General features: G+C 52.6%; 1 protein-coding gene across 4 annotated transcripts in view; it reads left to right on the plus strand.

The window, feature by feature from the left end:
• OSBPL2 (oxysterol binding protein like 2) overlaps nucleotides 1–19238 on the plus strand; it is a 59333-nt gene that overhangs the window by 8317 nt on the left and 31778 nt on the right. For 3 of the 4 annotated variants that reach the window (XM_055104921.2, XM_034947526.3, XM_034947527.2), the window contains 3 exons: nucleotides 11462–11626; nucleotides 15384–15528; nucleotides 19022–19097. In XM_055104921.2, coding sequence (XP_054960896.1) covers nucleotides 11590–11626; nucleotides 15384–15528; nucleotides 19022–19097 — 258 coding nt within the window. In that variant the 5' untranslated portion in view covers nucleotides 11462–11589. Of the gene's footprint in view, nucleotides 1–10544; nucleotides 10667–11461; nucleotides 11627–15383; nucleotides 15529–19021; nucleotides 19098–19238 lie in introns of all 4 variants that reach the window. The other variant, XM_055104920.2, reaches the window with a different exon arrangement.

Genomic DNA, 19238 nt, shown 5'->3' on the forward strand with positions numbered 1-19238 from the left:
GAGCGACTTCCATTATTGCCTTAAAACTAGGGGGACTGTGATTCAGTGACATTTCGGTGACTCCAATAATGACGGCAGGTGTCAGGTGCGCACAGGGCGTGGGGCTACCCTCTTACTGTGAAAGAGGACACGGGCTGGATCTGTGGTGGCGAGCTCCTGCGAGTGCCCTGGCTCTGGCTTGGCCTCTCTTGATGATGTAGCAGAGCTGGGAGTCTCGCTGTAATCATCACCCGTCTTCCAAGTAAGTCTCACCTGTGGGAAATGCTGGAACACCTGAGCGGAAGCAGAGCCAGGGCAGTGCCTGAGCTGGGGCCAGGGGAGGGGTCCCAGTGCAGAGGTGCCCGAGGAGCCCTAGCACCTGCCCCGCAGCCCCTGCCCCGCAGCCCCTGCCCCGCAGCCCCTGCCCTGCAGCGCCTGCCTGGCAATTCCGCCTCTTCAGTGGCTCGGCTGTCAGGGTAGAAGGCTCCTGGGTTAACATCATGGAGTTTTCACCCCTGCTTCTCATCAGAAAAGCTGGGGGAACTTTTTAAAAAGTGTGGGTTCAAGGCCCAGCCCCAGCTTCACTGAGCCTGGGTTTCCCGGGAGGGGCCCGGGAAGAGATGTGTTTAACAAGCTTAGGAGGGTCTGGGGTGGGTCCTCAGCAGGGAGTCCAAGTGCTGGAGGCCCACGGCGGGGTCAGGACCCTTTTTTAGATCAAGGACCCCTTTGAGAACTTCATGAATATGAATAATCTGGGTCATTGTTCTGGGGAAAAAAATGAACACAAATTTTTTTTTCCTGTTTTTTAAAATTTTTTAATTAAAAAATTTTTTTTTGCAGAGGGTAGAGGGGTTAGAGATTCATGGTTTTCTCTGACCTTGGTTTGAAGCCCTGCCTGTAGGTGCTCAGGAAGCACAGTTGGCAGCCACGTGGGCAGGTCTGATGTTAGGGTGACAGGTTTCTCAGCACAGTGGACCCCATTAGGGCTGCACAGGATGAAGATGGGCATGATGGTGAGGAGGGCCTGGAGCTGAGGCCACAGAGAAGGAGGCGGCCAGAGGGCAAGGACGCACTCCAGCAAGCCAGCCACTCCTTGGCTGGGCAGGTGCCCTGGGGAAGGCCGGGAGCCCTGCAGGACAACAGCCTCTCACCTGGCTCACTCACTTCCCTTTGCTGTCTTAATTTTCCTCCCACTCCCTCACCGCGTCCTCCGCCTGCTGTGGCCCTTGCTGGGTTGTGAGATGTGGGTACAAGGTGTCTCCTTCTCCTCTAGCTGCAGCCGCAGGCTGGGCTCCTCTCGGGGCCGTTGGTTTTGATCATCAGAGATACACAGCGGCAGCGGGTCGGGGGCTGGCCGGACTGCTGCTGCCCTTGGAGTGCTCTCCCTGCCCTCCGGCATGGCTTTCTGAGAGCAGGGTGCCCGTGAGCTGTGGGGCATGCGCCCTGTCCATTGCCTTCCCACCCAGTCTCGTGGGCCGCATTGGAACAGCTTTTTATTGTGTTGCATAAGGAGAAGGTTGATTAAAACACATGTTTTTGTACGGAAGCGCTTGCATTCATCTTGTGTGTTTGGAAATACATCGTACTGCATTACAAGGTAATGTTCCTCGAGGTGCGTGGTGTATTTTTGGCAATTAATATTCCACAGGAAGCAGTTAAGTCAGCGACAAGACTTGAGGGAGTTGACTGTGGTGAGTGGGGCGGTAGGCTCCGCTTCCGGGACATCGGGCCACACTGGCCGCGAGGCCCAGTGGGAAGATTTGCCACTCCCCACAGCTGCTTCTTGGGACCAAGCCGGGCTCACCTTTGCCTGCCTCTCAAGGTCACCCTCATGGCATGGAGAATGGTAAACAGTGGGGGTGCTGCTGTCTGCACAGTGGGAGAGGTTCACCTGCCTTTCTCAGTGTAGAAACTTCCTGCGTGAATTCTGGACTGATGCAGAGTCCTCATGTGCACCTGGCAAGTTTGCCTGGCTGGCACGCGTAGCACAGGGCCTTCCCGAGTCAGGGTTGAGCCATTCGTGTGTCCACGCTGGTGTCTTAGGATAAAGGGCTGAAATCTGTTCTTTTTTTTTTTTTTTTTTGAGACGGTGTCTTGCTCTGTCGCCCAGGCTGAAGTGCAGTGGCGCAATCTCGGCTCACTGCAACCTCCGCCTCATGGGTTCAAGTGATTCTTGTGCCTCAGCCTTCTGAGTAGCTGGGACTACAGGCATGTGCCACCTGTAATTTTTTTGTATTTTTAGTAGAGGTGGGGTTTTGCCATGTTGCCCAGCTGGTCCTGAGCTCCTGACCTCAAGTGATCTGCCTGCCGTGGCCTCCCAAAGTGCTGGGATGACAGGCGTGAGCCACCGCGCCCGGCCTGAAACCTGTTCTTCAGCTAAGGCGTGTTACATTCTGTGTGGTGTTAGGGAGCCTGTTTGTGATGAGCCACGTAGAGCCCCACGCTAAGAAGAACCATACAGGCCTGAAGAAGGCGGAGAGGTTGTTCAGGTTAAAAAGCACAGACCTAGAGCCAGCTGGTTCTGTGCTCAGAAGGGCTGTCTCCTGGAGCTTCTGATGCAGTTGGACTTAACCTTATTTGGCTAAAGGATCAAGAACCAGTGTTCAATAAAGGTCACTCTTGATTCCATCCCATTGCCACCAAAACACAGTGCATTTAAGGGCAAAGGCCTGAGCGGCCGGTCGTACGTGCCTCACTCGTGACGGGCTGCAGACGGTGACGAGGACAGACAGCCGTGCACATCCCCCTTTTTAAAAAAGGTCATTGTTGTGAATGGCATATGACTTGTTTATTTGGTTCTAAATTTATACAAAATCTGTAAAAATAACCGTTAAGCTTTTACAATGACAGGAATATTAAGGCTTGATTTTTTTCCTCAACAACTGGCAGAAGGCGTGTTTCAGTGAGCACAGACGGAGCAATCCAGGGAGGTCTGGGAAGGAGGAATGGGGCCTGGCCCGGCGGCGTCCTTGACGGCCCTCCATCGTTGTGGGGTTGGTGTTTGAGAGGTAGCTGTGGCGGGGGGCCGGCTGCCATTCCCGCGTCTCCTCGCAGAGGCCTGGACCTGCGCCTGGGGCTGGCAAAGCCCCCTGCTCTCGCTGCTGCCGCCGCCTCCATCTTCCTCCACCCTCTGGTGGGGCTGGTCACAGGCAGGGCATGGTCCCACGATGGCTCAGCCCCATGGGGCCCCGGGACGCTGTGTCCAGGATGGGCGCCACTGCCGTGGGTGGCTGTTGAAGTGAAGTCAATTCAGCTGATTAGCATCCGGCATTCAGTTCTCCCTCACGTTTCAAGTGCTTGTAGCCACCTGTGGCCCATAGGGACGACACTGGACAGATGACATTTCCAGTGCCATGGGAGAGTCTAAGCTCAGCTCTGAAGCTGTGAAATGTTGAGTCTTTGTTTTAGTTAAGTTTTGTTTTTTTTGCAAAAGAAACGAGATTGTGGCCTGGTGGCCAGCTGGGTGTCAGTGGGGTGAGGGCTTCTAGGCGTCCGGGTGATGCATGGGCTGAGTTTGCAAAGTGGATGTGTCAAGGCTGAAATGCTAGCTGAGAAGCATTGCCCACGCTAGGCTTGGACACGCAGGGAGGGATGAGGTGTCAGAGAGGCCCTGACTGGTCACTCCTGCCCCAGGGCTTAGAAGGTGCTGGGTGAAGAGAGCTGCGCCCCTGTCCCTCAGCCCCTGCCCCTCCCCCTCAGTGCCACACGGAGGTGCAGGCATCTCACACCAGGTTCTCCCTGCGTCCGTTCATGTCACAGCAGGCTTTGTCTTGCTGTCCATGATTTCATCCCATCCTCCAGCCTTGTTCCGGGAGACCTTCTGTTCTTTAATTTCCACAGAGAGCTAATTCTGTCCTTAAACTGTGTGACTCTGATGCTCGTAGGTGACACTTGTTTCCCTTCCTGGTGCTCTGGCAACCTCGCAGTGTTATGGTAGCATCTTTCCAAGCATTTGAGTGGCCAGGTTAGGCCCTGCCAGGTCGCCGACTGCTCTGGGGAAGGAGAAGTCCTGCAAGGATGTGACAGTGGCTTTGGTTTGCTCCTTGGCCGGCCCCAGCCTGACCTAGTTCTGCTCTGCACTGTGGTTGGGCTCACGTGTTAGCCTTGACCTTGAGCGGATGGCAGGTGCTCTTCAGTGCATGATGCTGCACTGGGAACTTCGCTTGGCCCTGGAAGCTGGTTTGATGTGCACGTCGGCTTGAGTGAGTGCGGGGATGGCTGAGCTTGCCTCTTGGCTTAGGCACTGAAGATCTTCCTGTGGGTCCTCTGGGGTCGCTTGCTCTGTGGTTGTGCTGGATGTGGCCTCTTGTGGAGCAGAACCAGGCCTGTGGAACCCATTCCCTGTGACTGCCCTGGCACCTTGGCTTATGATTGCTGCCCCCACGCCGCAGCTGCCTCCCTGCGAAGCTCAGCGGGACCGCGGGGACTGAGAGACTGTAGCTCCCCGGCCATGCCCGACCACAGTGTGATCCCTACGGGAATGAGTTTGAAAGTCTCTGCCAGTGGCTTTGACCTGTCAGGAGGAGGCAGGAGGAGGAGCATTCTTTCAAGTGGAAGTAGTGTTGGATGGGGTCCTTAGGGTCCTTTCTTTCTTTCTTTTTTTTTTTTTTTTTGAGCTGGAGTCTCGCTCTGTCGCCCAGCCTGGGGTGCAGTGGTGCGATCTCAGCTCACTGCAATCTCCTCCTCAGGTTCAAGCTATTCTCCTGCCTCAGCCTCCCTAGTAGCTGGGACTACAGGCCCCTGCCACCATGTCCGGCTAATTTTTGTATTTTTAGTAGAGATGGAGTTTCACCATATTGGCCAGGCTGGTCTCGAACTCCTGACCTTGTGATCCGCCCACCTTGGCCTCCCAAAGTGCTGGGATTACAGGTGTGAGCCACTACGCCCGGCCCCTTAGGGTCCTTTCTAAGACAGAACCCCATCGTTGTTAATAGTGGGAACGTTTTCCCTTTCAGCAAAATGCCACATAAGGCTCTGTGCACAGCTGTTTATTTGTTAGTGCTGCTTGCTGATGTATTTTTAAATTATGAAATAAAACTTATATTTTCTTTCTTTTCTTTTTTTTTCTTTTTTCTTTCTTTTTTTTTTTTTTTTTTGAGACAGGGTCTCTCTCTGTTGCCCAGGCTGGAGTGCAATGGCTAAATCTTGGCTCATTGCAACCTCTGCCTCCCAGGTTCAAGCGATTCTCCCACCTCAGCCTCCTGGGTAGCTGAGATTAAAAGTGCACGCCACCATGCCTGGCTAATTTTTGTATATTTTGGTAGAGATGGGGTTTCACCATGTTGGCCAGGCTGATCTCGAACTTCTGACTTCAGGTGATCCGTCCACCTCGGCCTCCCAAAGCGCTGGGACTGTAGGCGTGAGCCATCGTGTCCGGGCAGAACTGTATGAACTTAGAATTGATACTTAACCTCAGAAGTGATTTTAGAATCTTCTGGTGATCAGTGCACTCTCTGTGTCCAGCATGTCCGGGGTGCCCTGCCTGTTTCTGATGGACAGAGTAACGACATGTAATTGAACTTCCAGCAGGTCGCCCGTGGTGGTCAGCACCGGATCCCCAGTCTCGTTCACCAACTTCCTGAACTGTCAGATCTGCTTGCTTTATTTATTTATTTATTTATTTATTTATTTTTTAAGAGACAGGATCTTGTTCTGTTGCCCTCTCTGGAGTGCAGTGGAGCAATCATAGCTCACTGCAGCCTCCAACTCCTGGGGTCAAGCAGTCCTTCTGACTTAGTCTCCTAAGTAGCTAGGACTTATAGGCACGTGCCACTGTGCCCAGCTAATTTATTTTATTTTGTTTTTTTGTACAGACAGTATCTCACTGTGTTGCTCAGGCTGGTCTTAAACTCCTGGGCTCAAGCCATCTGCCACCTTGGCTTCCCAAGGTATTGGGATTATAGATGTGAGCCACCGTGCAGGGCCCACATCTGAGAAAAACATAAAGATGGGTTTGTACGACAAGTCTTCATACCGGTGGTGTAGGACATTTTGAGATCCTGGTGGGACGGGGACAGCACCTTTAAGAAAGTGTGCTGGGGTCCTTTTCAAGGGACTGGTGAGTTCCCTGGGCTAGGGGAACTGAGACTCACTGGGGCCTGCAGGGATGGCGTCCTTGGGGCCAGGGAAGTGCCCCCCACCCCCCCCCAAAAAAAACTCTCACTGGAGAAGGACAAAGGGCAAGAGGCCAGCAGAGATGCCCAGCACAGACTCAGGCCCCAGGGTTTTTCTCTAGAAGTAGAAAAGGGAGAAGTTGAACAGAAAGAGCCCATTAAAACAGACAGAAAACCCCAGCAAAGTTTGTTCCTGAAATACTCTCTCTGGGGGTTGTTTTCTGAGTGCAAAGTGAGATCTGCACGTGGAAGAACATATTCAGGAAATAAACTCTGCCTTCCTAATGCTTTTTCTTAAACATTTAACTTTCTGTATATTCCTCAACTTTGATACTCAATTATGAAGCCTAACTTTTGCTTTTTAAAATTATTTTTGCTTTTTAAATTTTTATTTATTTGTTAATAAAATAAACAGCCTCTGTCGCCCAGGCTGGAGTGCAGTGGCGCGATCTCGGCTCACTGCAACCTCCGCCTCCCGGGTTCAAGCAATTCTCCTGCCTCAGCCTCCCGAGTAGCTGGGACTACAGGTGCCCGCCACTGCGCCGGCCACCACGCCCGGCTAATTTTTTGTTTTTTAGTAGAGACAGGGTTTCACCGTGTTAGCCAGGATGGTCTCGATTTCCTGACCTCTTGATCCACCCGCCTTGGCCTCCCAAAGTGCTGGGATTACAGACAGGCGTGAGCCGCCACGCCTGGCCAATTTTTTTTTTTTTAGGGTTCTCTCAAAAAGATATTCATACTATCGTGACTTTTTTTTTTTTTTTTAAGACAGATTTTTGCTCTCGTTGCCCAGGCTGGAGTGCAATAGTGCAATCTCGGCTCACTGCAACCTCTGCCTCCTGGGTTCAAGTGATTCTCCTGCCTCAGCCTCCCGAGTAGCTGGTATTACAGGCATGCGCCACCATGTCTGGCTAATTTTGTATTTTTAGTAGAGATGGGGTTTTTCCACGTTGGTCAGGCTGGTCTTGAACTCCTGACCTCAGGTGATCCACCTGCCTCGGCCTCCCAAAGTGCTGGGATTACAGGCATGAGCCACTGCGCCTGGCCTATCGTGACATCTTAAAAATGAGCAGGAATCCTCCTACCATCAGATACTCGCTGTGTTTAGATTTCCACTGTCTTATAAATGTCTCCATGAAATCCTGTCTGCCTGTGTGTAGGCCTTGTTTGAATCCTGCTTCAAGCGTCATTTTAATTGGTATGCCTTTTTTTTTTTTTTTTTGGAGACAGGGTCTTGCTCTGTCGCTCAGGCTAGAGTGCAGTGATGCAACCATGGCTCACTGCAACCTTGATGTCCCAGGCTCGAGTGATCCTTCCACTTCAGCCTCCCGTGTAGCTGGGACCATAGGTGGGCGCACCACCACACCCGACTAATTTTTGTGTATTTTGTAGAGATGAGGTTTTGCCATGTTGCCCAGGCTGATATCCAACCCCTGGGCTCAAGCGATCCACCTGCCTCAGCCTCCCAAAGTGCTGAGATTACAAGCAGGAACCACTGCACCTGGCCGGTATGTCTTTTTTTTAAAGATAGCTTTTTTGAGGTATAATTGGCATATGATCAATTGCACATGTGTAACGTGTACGATAGGTTTTGACACGCATGTGCACCCATGAAAACATCACCATAATCAAGATGGTGAGAAGCCTTCCCTCTCCTTCTCTCTCTCTGTCTTTGTAATTGATTTGTTGGAGAGACTGGGTTGGTCGTGCATGGGTTTTGCTGATTGCACCCCCACATTCGCAGGTAGTCGAACATGGTGTGCCCACACCTAAGAAGTGGCTGCTCAGTCAAAGTCACGAGGTTTCCTTTCTCCTCCTGGGTGCCTCCTTTTTCAATGTGGTTGATTTTCTGCAGAGGCCAGCTCTGCTGGGCGAGGTGCCAGGGGTCCGGGTGCTGCTGCTGAGTCCCCGTGGTGTGGCCTCTGGTCTCTGTACTTCCCTAGGTTGGGAGGTGTGTTAGGCTGTTCCTGGTTGCTATAAAGAAATACCTGAGACTGGGTAATTGATAAGGAAAGGTCGTTTAATTAGGTCACGGTTCTGCTCTACGGGAAACATGGCGCTGGCATCTGCTCAGCCTCTGGGGAGGCCTCAGGGAGCTTTTACTCGTGGTGGAAAGCGAAGCGGGCGCAGGCATCTCACATGGCGCGAGGAGGATTGAGAGAGACGCCTTTAAAGAAGCAGATCTCATGGGCACTCATCCTTGCCCAGGACCAGGAGGACAGCACCAAGCCGTGAGGGATCCACTCCCATGGCTCAAACACCTCCCATCAGGCCTGCATCCAACACCGGGGATCACATCTCAACAGGAGGTTTGGTGGTGGGGACACATCCAGACCATGTCAGTAGATAAAGCTAGAAACTGGACAAACCTGGGCTCAGTGTTCCGGGCAAAACTGCTTCAGCAATGGCAGTGTCATCTCTCCCCGGGAGGCACCCAAGGCCGTCTCTCGGGGTTCAGTGCCTGGATGTGTGAATTCTCCAGTGTCGTCTAATGGTGATGGTCACACACCTGTGTGCCTTGTTCATCCATTTGCTGGGATGCTTCCATAAAGCGCAATTTCCTCACCTGTTACCTGGCGACAGTGGCACAGCAGTGTGTGTAGGGAAGGCAGGATGCTATCTCCTTGATTGCCAGTTTCAAAATAACTTGTGGGCTTACTGGCATCATCCACCATGACCAGTTAATCTCCTTTTTAGGATCTTAGGAACTCTGGACTTGAATGTATTCACTGTGTTTCAGCCTTTTCCCATGTACTGGTGCTCAGATTGTCTCCTCTTTCTTGTGGGAGCTTCCGTAGGTTCATCCTGAGTCATTCGGCGAGAGCCCCTGGCGTAGCCTGTGTTGTGCCGCTACAGCAGTGCCACAGGCTGGGCAGTTTAGAATGAGCAGCAATGTGCAGGCTCCTCGTTCTGGAGTCTGGAAGTCCAGTTCAAGGTGCTGGTGTCTGCTGAGGGCTTTCTTGCTGTCATCTCATGGCAGAAGGTGGAAGGGCAAGAGAGGAGGGAAGAGAGGGGGAGAGAGAGAGGAGAGAGGGAAAGGGAGGGAGAAGGAGGGGGAGGCAAAGGGAGGGGGAGAGAGCGCACTAAAGGGGGCCAAACTCACCCTTTTATTTATTTATTTATTTATTTATTTTTTGAGACAGGGTTTCACTCTTGTTGCCCAGGCTGGAGTGCAGGGGCGTGATCTCGGCTCACTGCAACCTCTGCCTCCCGGGTTCAAGCGATTCACCTGTCTCAGCCTCCCAAGTAGCTGGGATTATAGGCACTTGCCACCATGCCTGGGCTAATTTTTTTGAATTTTTTTAGTAGAGACGGGGTTTCATCATGTTGGCCAGGCTGGTCTGGAACTCTTGACCTCAGGTGATCTGCCCACCTTGGCCTCCTAAACTGTTGGGATTACAGGCGTGAGCCAACACGCCCGGCCGACTCACCCTTTTATAACAGACCCTTTTATAAAACAGCATTAAGCCATTCCTGAGGGCAGAGCCCTCACAGTCCCACCACCTCTCAAAGGCCCCACATCCTAACATTGTCACATGGCAGTCAGATCTCAGCATGTGTTTGGAGGGATGCACATTCCAACTCTACACCCCAGTCTTTCTGGGCAGGCAGCTTCCTTGCTACCATGGCAAGAGGAGCCCAGTCCTGGATTCAGCCGCGTCTCCTCAGGAAGCCCTGGCCCCTCAGTGGCTCTGAAGGGGGAAGCACATCGCTGCAGTTGTGAAGGGGACCTGAGTGAGTGACAGCAACTTCTCCCGTCTGCAAGGGCAAGCACACCCTGGCCGTGAGCAGGGCTGTCTGCGCCGGCCTTCAGGGGCTGCCGCAGTCCGGCTGGGAAGGAGGGAGGAACCAGGAGACACTGGAGAGTCTCTCAGGGGACGTGGTGGCTGTCCTGTTGTCTGGAGGGAAGCAGCTGCTGCTGCCCCTTGCGGCTGTGGCAGGGCTGCGGGATGAGCCGCTTGGGGGGTCACCCAGCACTGGGGGCCGTTCTCGCCGCGGCGCCCTCACCCTCAGAACTGTGCAGAGAGCTCTGGGCTGGTTTTTGTATTTTTGGCACAAGTAAGGATGCTGATTTTGGCTTCCTTCTCTTGTCGTTCATCAAACGCTGCTTTTCCTGATGGGAGACACTAATGTGCATGAGTTCTAGAATATTGAGCTAAGGTCGTTGTGAGAAAATGTAAGTTTACTTCAGTTTATCCTGGGAGTAGCTAACATACATAGCAGCCTCAATTCTCTAGAATTGATGTTGGTTTCAGGTAGTTGTGAAATTTTAGACATAATTTTCCATTTACTTATACAGCCACTTGTTCCAGCCTCTGGTGAATGTTTGCAATGATTTTCAGCAAAACTTCCTGAGCCGTGTTTGAACCTCGGATGCTGAACACCTCATTGAAGCTCACCTGCTCTCTCTGACTGCCCCCATGACTTTCTTTTTTTTTTTTTTTTTTTGAGATGGAGTCTCGCTCTGTCGCCCAGGCTGGAGTGCAGTGGCGTGATCTCGGCTCACTGCAACCTCTGCCTTCCGGATTCAAGCGACTCTTCTGCCTCAGCCTACTGAGTAGCTGGGATTACAGGTGCCTGCCACCATGCCTGGCTGATTTTTGTATTTATAGTAGAGACAGGGTTTCACCACGTTGTCCAGGCTGGTCTCTGAACCCCTGACCTCAAGTGATCCACCGGCTTCGGTCTCCCAAAATGCCGGGATTACAGGCGTGAGCCACCACACCCTGCCCCCATGACTTTTCCCAAATTAATGTTTTATTGTTTTCTTACATAACTGTAGATAATGCTTTTAATTTTATTTATTTTAATTATTTATTTGTTTATTTATTTTGAGACAGAGTCTCATTTTGTCACCCAGGCTGGAGTGCCGTGGCACGATCTCAGCTCGCTGCGATCTCTGCCTCCTGAGTTCAAGAGATTCTCCTGCCTCACCCTCCCAAGTAGCTGGGACTATAGGCGTGCGCCACCACGCCTGTATAATTTTTGTATTTTTAGTTAGAGACAGGGTTTCACCATGTTGGCCAGGCTGGTCCCAAGCTCCTGGCTTCAAGTGATCCGCCCACCTCAGCCTCCCAAAGTGCTGGGATTACAGGCGTGAGCCACCATGCCCAGCCAATAATGCTTTTTAGAAACAACTCTTGTTATAGGGCTGAATTATTGGTCTGTTATTCATTGATTGATCTTACGTTATAAATGCTCCCTCTCGTTTACTTTTTGAAATTATGTTTGTGATGTGATAATTTATTTTACTAATTTGCTTACATGGAATTTAGATTGATTTTAGGATGGTGAATGGGTATTTTTAAAATGTTTTTAAACCGTGAAACTTCTGGAAGCTAAGTATGCCAAAATTTTTTTCCCTTTAGATCTTCTGTGTCTATTGGATTTTTCCAAGAGAAAGTTTGTAAAATTCCTTACACTGTAGATGTGGATCAGATACGATGATTCAGTAGAAGAGCACACGTCAGGGGCTGTGGAGGCTGGCTGCTGAAGGATGAACGGAGAGGAAGAATTCTTTGATGCCGTCACAGGTGAGTCGAAAGAGAACCAACTAGGGACGTACTGGAAGGGTGAACGTCCCTGGATTCAGATGTTGGACCTGGCGTTTGGGGTGTAAAGATGCTCAGTAAAGCAGTGTGTGGGTGAGCGTTCACGATCCCAAACACGGACTGTTCAGCAAAACCTCACATCCATCTCAGAGGTGGGAAAAGCCTTGACTTTGGCTGACAGGGTTTAAGTCTCCCGAAGAGTTTCCTGGGGTGCGGATATTTTCATTTGTCTCCTGAGATAGCCATCTTCTTCTCCTATTTCTGCTTCATGATGAGAACGTTCTAGATATGGTGGCCCTGTCTTGCCTGGCACTGCTTGATGCATCCCATCAGACAGCAAACCCCTGGGTCCACAGCTGCGCTCACAGCCTCAGAATGCAGTTATTTTTTTCTTTCGCACGATGGTTTAAAGTGGCGGCGTGCAGCCTGTGGTCTGAATGAAATCCTGTGGCCTAATTGAAAAGAATGTGTTTTGGCATCCAGTCACTCAAAAAAAGAAAATGAAGACCGTGTTGCAGGGCTCATGGGCACGTGACGGGGCGGCTAGAGGAAAGGGCAGGCGGGGCTGGCAGCTTGGCCTCCCAGAGCCGCCCCTTCTCCTGGCACAGGGAAGAGCCTGAAACCCTTCGAGCTCATGTCTTGTCAGGTCCTCATGTTCATTCTCCACTCTTCTGTGCCTCGGAGTCAGCATCTGGAATTCCGCTTGTTTTTTCTGGAAAGGACCATTGCTGGTGGGAAGGGGCATCAGGAGATTCTCCTTGATGTTCCCTTGTCCTTAGGCGTCGGGATCAGAAAGGAGCGGTTTTGGAAATGTGGCCGCAGGCCAGGAATTAGTGACGATCTTTAGAAGCACTTCTGCGGTTACTGCCGCTCAAGGATCTGTCAGGGTCTCTGTGGCCATGCCCCAAGGACACGTCGATGGCTCCGTTGGCACCTCCAGTCTGTGGCCCTGCCAGGGTGGGTGTGTCAGGAGGGTCTCTGTGGCCACACCCCGAGGACGTTGATGGCTCTGGTGGCGCCTCCGGTCCGTGGCCCTGCTGGAGCGGGCTGATTGTCCCGAGGCTGTGCTGCTCCTGTACCTGCTCTGGCAGCTCAAGATGGTTGACTTACTCTTATCCAAAACCCCAGGAGAAGGGGATGCTGCGCTCCTTACTGGCTTCAAAGGCTCAATTTCGAAGTCAGTTTCCATGATTTCGTAGCTGAATTATCTGCAGCGTGTTTGCCTCGGATGCACTCTCAGAGGAGGGTCCATGGAGCTTGCAACTCATCCATGGTGGTTCTGTGTTCTCTGCTGAATCCCACACAGCGGAGGGGTTGTCAGGCTCTCACACCCTCGGGCTGCCCTCTAGTGGGATGCCATGTCTGTCACAGAGAGCGCAGTTTTGAGGTCCCTCCTCTCCTGGGAGTCTCATAGGATGTCCTTTTTGTCTGGGGTCTTGGTGTGACTGATACTTTCCCGAATACCTCTGGCCATTTTTTTTTTTTTTTTTTTGAGCCAGAGTCTTGCTTTGTCGCCCAGGCTGGAGTGCAGTGGCGTGATCTCAGCTCACTGCAACCTCCTCCTCACGGGTTCAAGCAGTTCTCCTGCCTCAGCCTCCCGAGTAGCTGGGATTACAGATGCCCACCACCACGCCTGGCTAATTTTTGTACTTTTAGTAGAGATGGGGTTTCACCATGTTGGCCAGGCCGGTCTCGAACTCCTGACCTCAGATGATCCACCTGCCTTGGCCTCCCAAAGTGCTGGGATTACAGGTGTCAGCCACTGCGCCTGGCCACCTCTGAGCTTTTTGAGTCAGTTTGCTGTGACTTCCCAGGGTTCCCAGCTGTGTGTGATGTGGTACTCAGATGGACTCCACTGTTCTAGGAGCCACAGGGTGTGCGGGGCTGTGGGGCGCTGCTCCTGCATGGCAAGGCCTCTCCATGTGTCCCCAAGGATGAAGTGGAAGGGACAGACATCTAGGTGACAAGAATTTTCCCCCTCAGTTCTTGGGCTTCAAAACAAATAATGGAAGGAAAAAACCACTTCATCTCTTTATGCGATGAAATACCCGTGCTAGAGGTAGACTCTCGACTCCTTCACCACCTATAATACTCATCTGACTTTGTAACTCTAATTTCAAAAGTATGTAAACTAAGCAGTTATTAAATGAATGACTTCATTAGGCATTTAATTTGTCTTAAGAATCAGTGCCATTCAAAGGAAAGGTTTGGAGGACATGAACAGTGTGTATGGGATTAAGGGCTATGAACGCAGAGGGGCTAATAAAAGCAGGGGTTTCCGAGGGAGCCGATGATAGGAGATCTCAGCTTCCTCCTTTGCTCATCTGTATTTTCTGTTTTTCTACAATAAATGCATGTGGTGTCTTAGAATGTTATTAGGCCATCCGTGTAGCGTTGGCTGAGTCGGAGGCTGCGGTGGCTGCCAGGTCTTAGAATGTTATTAGGCCATCCGTGTAGTGTTGGCTGAGTCAGAGGCTGCAGTGGCTGCCGGGATGTGCTGTTTTATTCTTCTGGGTGGGGGCAGGTCCTGCCCCATGGAATTCCCTTAAGTAGGGAATGTTTTTAAGATAACTTCAGAGTGAGAAGTTAGAGATGTTGCTTTTGGGACAGAGAGCAAAACATGAGAGATGGCAGGCTATTTCAGAAACCGTGGGCCATTTCAGGATTCCTTTTTAACCCATCCTCTCAAAATCATGATGTCATCCACCCCAGCACTGCCTTTATGGATGGACTCTGCTGTGTGGAGGGGCAGGACACAGCAGCTTTGCTTTGTTCTTGTGGAGCCTGTGGCAGACTCATCTGCATGTGGGGTCCGACCGCAGTTGTCTACCTGACCCTCCCGGGCTTGTGCCCCTCACGTGGAGCCGTCAGACCCTGGAAGCACTGGGTGGTTGCCGGCTCCTACAGGCCCAGAGCCCCCATGGAATAAACTCATCGCGGGGCCCCAGCCCCCACTCCGCCCAGCTCTGGAGCAGAACTTGGCCCTTCCAGCGACTCAGACTGACAGGAGTTGAAGGGAGACGTATGTTCCCGTTCCCTAGTTGCCTGTTCTGTCCTGGGGAAGGGCCCACCCCACCAGGGCAGTGGCCGGCCGTTCTTCTCCAGGACTTTTGCTCCAGGAGTGCATGCATGGCTGGATCTCACTCACATTCTGAAGAGCTCCTTCTCCAGAGTCCCCCTTCATCCGGAGTCCACTCCGAGTCCAGTCACGTGTGTGGCATTTCCATGATTGTTCCCTAGCTGGGTACAGTTCAGTGGTGCCTTTGCGTGCCGCGATGGTCTCCCTTGAAACACTGTCAGCAGGCGTGTTTCAGACCAAGACGCAGACCTTGGTCACAAGCCCTGAGCCACAACGGGCGCGTCGCAGCCTTGGGATGGGTTTGAATCCGATAGAAGTGGCCCACCCAGAGCATGTAGGTCGCAGATTAAAATGATGAAAGGGTTCCTTCTGGAAGATGAAGCTCATGGCCTGGGACTGGACCTCAAATCACAAGCGTGGGAGGAGCCTGGGCACTGGAGCTCGCTGGGAGCGCGTTCTTAGGAGGGAAGCTCCGTGGCGCCCTCCTGTTCTCTCTGTACCGTGTCTACTTCTGGGGAACCAGAGTTAATTCTTCTAAATGTGTCCGTTCACACAACTGAGCTCTGTAGTCACCTGCTTGCATAGTCAGAATTCTTGGAGGTAGGCTTTTAAAAAATCTTTCAGGTCCAGCGAAAATGACCATTTTCTTGTCTCGCACAGGCTTTGATTCTGATAACTCTTCTGGGGAATTTTCAGAGGCAAATCAGAAAGTCACGGGAATGATTGACTTAGACACCAGCAAAAATAATAGGATTGGGAAAATTGGGGAGAGGCCCTCTCAAGAGAATGGAATTCAGAAACACAGGTATGTTCTCTCACGTCTGTCGTTTCTAAAATGTGTCTGTAATCACCCCAAAAATACTCTGCAGGGTACCCCTCAGCCCTCACGAGCATTGAGCTGGAGTGGCACCCCCCACAGCTGTCTGGCCTCCCCGTCTGGACAGCCTCCTGTGTCTGGCCAGCAAGGGTTCAGAGAGACTCCATGCCTCTCTTGGCTCCTGGAATCCACAGATGGCAATTTTTTGAGCAGTGCCTTTCCCCATCTAAGAAATGCCTCTGTTCCCCTCCCTGCCCTCAGGAGTTGCTGTGAGAGGATTTGGGGTGACACAGGCTTTGACAGGGCCTGGCAAATAGTACATGGCGTTTTGATCATCAGACCCCTTGCTGATTTCCTACAGATCTGCCTGCTCTTCCATGGGCAGCCAAGTTCATCCTCTGTCTCAGCGGAGTTCTATTGCAGTGTGTTCAGCTCTGACCCCTACAGGACAAGAAGGGTTTAATTTCCTTGATGTAGCAAGACCTCATTCCCTTTCCTCCTCCACCACGTTCGTTTTCATGTAGGTAGAGTCCAGTGACAGTGGCCATCACAAGAAGTCTTCAGTCCTTGGCTGGTCGTGGTGGCTCATGCCTGTAATCCCAGCACTTTGGGAGGCTGAGACAGGTGGATCACTTGAGCCCAGGAGTTGGAGACCAGCCTAGGCAACATGGCAAGACCCCATTGCTACAAAAAAATTAAAATAATTAGCTGGGCATGGTGGTGCACGCCTCTGGTCCCAGCTACTTGGGAGACTGAGTCAGGAGGATCCGTTGAGCCCAGAAGTTCGAGGCTATGGTGAGCTACGATGGCGCCACTGCACTCTAGTATGGGCAACAGAGCAACACCCTGGCTCAAAAAATAAAGGGAAGAAGTCTTCAGTCTTTGTTGATAGAAGCACGAGCCAGGCGCAGTGGCTCATGCCTGTAATCCCAGTCCTTTGGAAGGCCGAGGTGGGCGGATCATGAGGTCAGGAGATCGAGACCATCCTGGCCAACATGGAGAAACCCCATCTCTACTAAAATACAAAAAATTAGCTGGGCGTGGCTGTGCGCATCTGTAGTCCCGGCTACTCGGGAGGCTGAGGCAGGGGAATCACTTGAACCCGGGAGGCAGAGGTTACAGTGAGCCGAGGTCACGCCACTGCACTCCAGCCTGGGTGACAGAGCGAGACTCCATCTCCAAAAAAAAAAAAAAAAAAAAAAGGCACAAAGGCAGGACAAGTGTCAGGTGGGGCAGGCAGTGGCCCTGGAGCTGGTGGCATTGCATTGCGGGCTCCAGGCACAGCCGCTGATGTGTGTCTCAGCTCCAGGGAGCTGCTGCAGCCTGGCCTCAGGCTCTCCTTCGAGCTGTAGGCCCACACGCCTGCTTGGTGGGTCCACTTGGGCGCCCACATGTGCATCTCACCTCTGGTTTGTTCGTTCTCTCACCCTACAGATATGGGAGCCCCCACCCCCGCTCCTGCATTCCCCGTTTTCTAGCCCTGACTCTGCGGTCGCTTTAAATGCTGTTAGGTCCGTCAGTTCTTCCATTTCCTCTGCAACATGCCCGTCTACCCAACCACCCTTGTTTCCAGAGTGGCCTCTGCATCCCTGCCTTTTATTCCTGTTGTTGTGCAGAGGCATTTGTGTATATGTGTATTTATTGTGTTTGAGACGGAGTCTCACTCTATCGCCCAGGCTGGAGTTCAGTGGCGTGACCTCGGAAACCTCTGCCTCCCAGGTTCAGATGATTCTCTTGTCTCAGCCTCCCAAGTTGCTGGGATTACAGGCATGTGCCACCATGCCTGGCTAATTTTTGTATTTTTAGTAGAGACAGGGTTTCGCCGTGTTGGCCAGGCTAGTCTTGACCTCCTCAAGTGATCCGCCTGCCTCGGCCTCCCAAAGTATTGTGATTAAAGGTAGGAGCCACCATGCCCAGCCCAGAGGCACTTTTCAAAAGACAGATCTGGACCCCCCCACCCCGTCACCCTCTGCCTAAAACTCAGGCAGGATGACCACATGGCCGGCCTCACACTGCTGCTCCTACAGAACTGTGAATGGCGCCCTGTTATACTAGAAGAAATGACCCAGCTCGGACAGTGCACCATGTGGTCACTCACCTCTTAGGAAGAAAGCCAGCACCCTCACCTGTGCCCTCAGGCCTGGCCCCGAGCCCTGTTGCCTCCCGTCCCAGCTGCAGGGGCCTCTTTCAGGTCCTCGGGTGTGTCAGCTCCCTCTGCTCCCTTGGCCTGGGGCCTCTTTTCTCTTCTTTCCTGTCTGTAGTTCCTATGCATCCCATCTCCATGCAGGTTCGTATCCTTGGGGGATGTGACCTGACCCTCCGCAGAGCCACGTTCCCCTCCTGGTAGCACCTCCAAATCACAAAGTATTCACTGAATGCGTGCACGGACGATGGCGGAGCAGAGCTGGGTGCTGGCTTCTGGCAGCCCGGGCCTGGTACTCAGCAGATGTTCCTTTTCTTTTCCACCCTGCCTCATAGCTGCCATGTCCTTTCCCTCCTGCCCCCTGACACCAGTAGTGTGCCCTGACCCAGCTGCCCTGACGTGGCATTCCCGGGGCATAGCTCGGGAGCAGAGCAGACAAGAGCTCGCGCTTTCATCACTCCGGAGGTCAGAGTGTCGGTGCCAAGGTTCTGCTGGGTGTGAGGCAAAACGCCCCTCAAAGCAGCTTCCATGAAATGGGAGTTCAGCAGGAGAGCCCTGGGGTGTCCCTGGAGGGCTGTGAGCAGCAGGGAACCCCGGGCCCCTACTCTGCAGCACCTTCTTTGCACCCTGCTCTGTGGTGTCCTGTGTGGGTCTGGCACGCCTCTCCCCAAATCCAAGTTTATGTCTCCATTCAGGCGCTCCCCTCCTAGATGGAGACAGTGTCTCATTCCAGCTCCACGTTCCTGGTGGGGAGACCAGGGCCCCGGGTCAGTGGTCCCGGTCGATGAGTGGTGAGCAGTGGTGGGGGTGAGGGTCTCCTGGTGCAAGCATGAGGGCATGGGCTCCCCCTTGCAGCCGACTGGAAGATGACCTGGAAAGAAATGCCCCTCAGGAAAGCAAGCACGTGTTTAAAGCGCGGAAAAGCTTTTAATTCAGGTCACTTGCTGCCCTCGCGCCTGACCTCTGCCTGTGGTCTGGCCACTGCCCCAGGGACCCAGCAGGAGCCCCCAGAAGGCTGTGGGCTCTGTGGGCAGAGGGACTCCCTCCAGCTGCCACCCTGTCCCCCAGCTCTGAGAGGAAACAACAGCAGGGCTACTGCGGGGCCAAGACTGCAGAGTCATCTTTGTTGTCATGAACATTCCCAGGAAGCCCTGGGAACATGGGTGTGGAAGGCGTCTAGGCAGCAGTCGTGCCCTGTGTCCCTAGGCATGCCAGAATGTAGAAATGCCAATGTTTAGGTGTAAAAATTAAAGAGAAATGGTCATTGAGCACAGCCGCCTTGAGTAGTCAGAGTCCTGTGTTGAATTCACCCACACGTACCCCTTTTGTGCTTCGCAGGACATCGCTGCCGGCTCCCATGTTCAGCAGAAGCGACTTCAGCGTGTGGACCATCCTGAAGAAGTGTGTTGGCCTGGTGAGTCCGGGGGCCCGTGTTCACACATGGGGCTGCACCACTGACTCCTGGGAAGGTATTGCAGTGCTGGTGGTTTAAGAAAATGCGCTCTTGCCAGGTGCGGCAGCTCAGGCCTGTAATCCCAGCACTTTGGGGGGCCGA

Source organism: Pan paniscus, chromosome 21, assembly GCF_029289425.2.
Source record: "Pan paniscus chromosome 21, NHGRI_mPanPan1-v2.0_pri, whole genome shotgun sequence".
In the NCBI taxonomy this organism is placed as follows: Eukaryota; Metazoa; Chordata; class Mammalia; order Primates; family Hominidae; genus Pan; species Pan paniscus.